This window comes from Corvus cornix, chromosome 10 (genome assembly GCF_000738735.6).
Source record: "Corvus cornix cornix isolate S_Up_H32 chromosome 10, ASM73873v5, whole genome shotgun sequence".
Lineage (NCBI taxonomy): Eukaryota > Metazoa > Chordata > Aves > Passeriformes > Corvidae > Corvus > Corvus cornix.
The window spans coordinates 18,880,621-18,885,260 of NC_046340.1; the positions used below are offsets into that span (position 1 = coordinate 18,880,621).

Here is a 4,640-nt window from a genome sequence, read left to right on the forward strand (position 1 = left end):
GGCACTGGCCAATCAAAAGATCCTTAATTGGTTCCAGTTATCCCTTTTAATGCTGTAATGAAAAGAGTTAATTCAACACACATAGATTTAAAAAAATACTAATAACCAAGTCAAATGAGGAATTTGCAGCACATTACAGAGCCCCAGCAATCAAAGGGAGGAACCAAGTTTTTCACTGTCAAAAAAGGTTAAAAAAGAAAAGGAGAGAGCAAATTATTTCTTTTCCATAGAACATCTCAGGAATTTTCCCGGCCCAGCCCTGCCACACAGCCCCACACCTGTCCCCAGCCCCACCACCTCTGCTGCCGGAAAGCCTCCTGGGAGACGCCACACTGCTACTCTAAATCCCAAGCTGCAGCTCAAATCCCTCATTAGTGAGTGTGCCCGATGCCTGTGTACTGTTGCCTGCCACACACTTTGTTACCCACACTGATTTTTTAATCTTCCATGCTTTGTGAACTGGATAATTTTTTTCCAGTCACCATGTGATTGAAGCAGATGGATGGAGCAGAAGAAAAGCATCTTGGAGTGGCCAGCAACTCAGCTCAGCCATTTTCATAGCTGGTAAAAATGAGAAAAAACCCAAATCCAAATAATAGACTCTCCTCCTCTCCTTTGCTGAGATTTAGTCTGTTTCCATTGCAGTTTAATCAGGGGTGAGAAAGCAGAGGCTGGTTCCAGTACTGCTCATCAGGGAACCATGGCCCATGTGTCAGAGCCAGACAGCAGTTTTCACTTGTTTCTTTTGAATCACAATAAATACAAAGCACTTTATAAAACAGTTTAAAAGAGGTAGCAAAAAACCCAGGGAAAGTTGTGCTTAGGGCATGGAGGGCAAACATGCCTTACCTCCTCCGCTTCCTAGACTGGGAGTCCCATGGGGATCTCCATGACAGGCAGCGTGTGTGGGACACAGCAGGGAGGAGGATGAGGAGTTAATCAGCACTTCCAGCCTGGAAACATCACCCACCCCAGGCCCTTCCCTCCCCACCAGCTCCACGTGTTCCTCCACTGCCAGGGCCCATGGCTCGCAGGTGCCTGGCAGGCAGGTGTCAACTCTCCCTTCTGCCTCTGAGGCAGGAACAGGGTTATGAGCACCCTGCAGGACAGATATTTACACCCACCAACTCCCTGATTCTCCTCATCCATCCCTGTACCCACTCAGCTCCTCTCCATGGACCACCAGAGGTACACAAAGCATATAGAGGGTAAGGGTGACCAGAGAAGAGGGGGTCAGGCTGGCCTTTCACCCTCCTGTGCCATACAGCCCCACAGCTCTGCCTACAGCCCCTCTGCTCTCTGCCTGCAGCTCCCCAGCTCTGCCCACAGCCCCCTGGCTCTCTGCCTGGGCTTGCTGCCTTCCCTGCTTCTATCAGGCCTTATCACACTTAATTTTACTCCTCCTCTCACTAACTGCCCTCTCTCTCTTATCTCTGCTTCAGAGCCAATATTTTACTCTCTCCCTCTTTTCTTCCTTATCACTCTCTTTTTTTTTTTTTTTTTTTTTAAATACTTTCTGCGTTCTGTGCTGCTCCCTCCCTCTCCTGCCATTTCTCTCTGTCAAGAGCTCTCCTCTCTCCACCACGGCTGTGCTTCCTGTAGTCCCCTCTGCACACACGTTTCTCCCTCACATTTTTGCCTTCCTCCTCCCCTGGCAGGGTCTCATCCTGCTTCCACCACAGTGAGCAGCACACAGAGAGGTGGTTGGAAAAAGATCTTTGAACTTTGATTCCCTTTTCTCTTTTCTCCCTTCCCTCTCTTCCCCCATCTCCTGGCCTTGTCCCTCTTTTTCCACCTCCACATGGGCTCTCCAGCCCTACCCAGCCGGTTTGCCATGAGACAGGGCAGGGACTTTGCAGTACAATCCCTGCTTCCAGGTTTTTGCAGGACACAGCAGAGGAGAAGGGATTTGAGGTGCAGGGGCTCAATGCCCCAGAGGAGATGGCTGGGGAAGCAGCCCTGCTTCCCCTCTCCCTGGCCCTGCCAAGGTACACATAGCTCCTTCAAGAAAAAGCCTGCTGCTTTCTTCTCTTCTTCCTGAATCTGTATCTGCATACTTATGATAGATTTACTGTGATTCTATCAGTTTATGATTAAAACCCATAAATTTTACTAGGCCTTTTTCTTATTTTCCATAATCCTCAGGATTCAAGGCAATCAAATTTTAACTGGAAAGCATGGGCTGTGCAGTTAGTCCCAGTGTAATGGGGAAGGGTTCATTTCCCAATCCACCCCCATTACTGGTGGTACTAAAGAAATACTGTCCTGTGAAAGAGATTTTTCCTCAATTCCCTTTAAAACAATGTCCTTACCTGAGAAAAGGATTAGAGAGGAACAGCACAAAACTTTGACTAAAACACAGTGTGCTCTGCCACTGTGTTTTTTTCCCATCCTGAGGTTTCCAATCAGAGTTTCCCTGCAGATTTGGGTGGGTGCTGAGGGTCTCAGGGTGACCAGCCTGCAGTGAACAGGGTGGCAGGTGTGGGTCCCTGTCCGCTGCTCCATCTCAGCTCCCATCACCAGGCAGTGGGTAGCTCCAGCCCCTCTGGAGGTTTCGTCATGTGCCTGTTACGATCCAGGTAATGAGACGTTTCATTCAAATGAGCAAATTTATTCCAGTGGCACTTTAATAACAAAATCAATTAAACTACACTTCCCAGCAGGGCTTTATCATATACTATAGCTACAGCATATTGCCTGGATTTACTAAATTCTCTCCCTGAAATAAAGTGCAAAGTTTAGAAGACAGATGACACCATTTGCAGCACTAGTAGGATAATACCCTAATAAATCCATGGCCACCTAGGCACTTCAGAGTTGTCACACACTGCACTCAGTGGCCACTGGGAACTTCCCAGTGACAGCGAGAACTGGAATGAGACCTTTGTGCTCCAGGGGCTCACAGTGCAGATGTAGGGAGTGTGGGCTCTGGAGCACAGACCTGTGTCAGAGCAACAAGGCATCCACACACACAGACCAGCCAGAGCAGAATGCCTACTTGGGAACATCGTGGACCTGGGTATCAGTGCAGACTACCTTATCTGTGGTGGCTGTCTCTGAAAGAAGTGGCTCTGACCAGGCAGAACGGTGAGCATCCAGCTTGGACACCAGGCTGGCCTCTCCCAGCAAAGCTCTTCACCACCAAGCTAGCAAAGAGATGGGACAGTCAGGAAAGGTTGCTGGTCCTGCAGGCAGCATTCTGGGAAAGGCAGCTGACCAAGGAAGCACCCACATAAGGAGGCAGTTGCTGCCCTGCCCAGTGCTGTGCTCCCCTCCAGGCAGGATCCCACCCCTGAACCCTGCCCCGGGCCATCCCTCTGACTCCCTCCCCATCTCCATCCCCCTCAATTACCGCCTGCCGCTTCATCGCTGTTTCCCGTATCGTCACACTCCAGCAGCTTGCCTGACACGAGATTATGGCTCTTCCATCCTCCATCATCCTCCCAGACCATCATGCATCAGCTCTCCAAACCCTGCCCTGCTCTCAGCTACTCCCGTCTGCCAGTCAGCCATTTCCCACCAGCTCTCTTCTCCTCATCATCCTTTCAGCTTGTGCTTCCAAAGCCTATCAGTGTTCCCCAGCCTTGAGTGCTGCAAAACTAATTAGCTCACTACAAAGATTGAGGAATAATTAGGGACTCCACTGAAAGCACAAAACTAGGGCATCTCGCCTTAAATAAACGCGAGCGAGTGTCTCTGCGCTCCGCTGACGGCCGCGATTGCTTCAGGCAGATGATTACTCTCACACTCCAGGCATGTTCACCAGAGATGCCTCTGCCTCCATCTTCCCCTTGAGGCAGGTGCTTTCTGGTTTTTTGGCTCATGTCCCTGCACCTAAAGCCAGCTCCTCCCCAAATCTCCACAGCTAGCCAGGCACCAAAGCAAGCAGGCAGCATTCCTGGAGATGCTGGTGCTGCCTCCTCAACAGTGCACCATCTCCATCTCTCTGGGGGAAAGCTAGAACCAAGCATGGAAAATAACAAGAAAAACATTTGCGGTTTCTTTTTCAGTTGCCTCTGCTGGGTAGAAGAGAGGCTAAAACAGCCTTTCCCTTGGGAAGCTCCACTGTGATGGGCAGGAGCCTGTCCTGCTCCATACTGGAGCCCTTAAAAACCAGGGTGATACAAGAGGAAGATTTGGGGGCTGCACAGGTTCTTCTTCCTCATACACAGACCATGCTCGGGACTCCCCATGTGAGCACAAAGAAGTCCCTGGTGACACACACCCTCCAAGGAAATCCCCCTTCCTTCCTGCCTCCACCAGGTAATGAGCAGGAGATGGAGTTGAAGGTAGCCCAGACTGAGGTGTCCCTGACCTTCAGCACTCACTCATCTCCAGGCACTGTGAACCATCCCTCCTCTGGTCATTGTCCGTACCTGAGGAGCTACACAGAGTTTCGGCACTTACTAATGGTATTTAATAACAACCTGGCACTCAGCCCCTGCATCTCACCCAGAGACCTAAGGCAGCCTGATAATGTCCTCGGCCATTTGCGGAGGAGCAGGGGAAGGTGCAGCGGGACATGGGGAGACAAGCCTTGCTTTAAGCCCTTCGGAAGAGCCTCTCCAGTTCCTGCTCCCTTTGAACCTGCTCAATGCAAGCTGACCGTCCCCCTCCTGCCCTCGCCTTTGGTCAGGAAT

General features: G+C 50.6%; 1 protein-coding gene across 1 annotated transcript in view; it reads left to right on the forward strand.

The window, feature by feature from the left end:
* SEMA7A (semaphorin 7A (John Milton Hagen blood group)) overlaps positions 1-1,685 on the forward strand; it is an 18,516-nt gene extending 16,831 nt beyond the window's left edge. Inside the window, exon 9 of the mRNA XM_039557814.1 lies at positions 1,659-1,685. Coding sequence (XP_039413748.1) covers positions 1,659-1,685 — 27 coding nt within the window. The remainder of the gene's footprint in view (positions 1-1,658) is intronic.
* Positions 1,686-4,640: the final 2,955 nt, after the last annotated feature.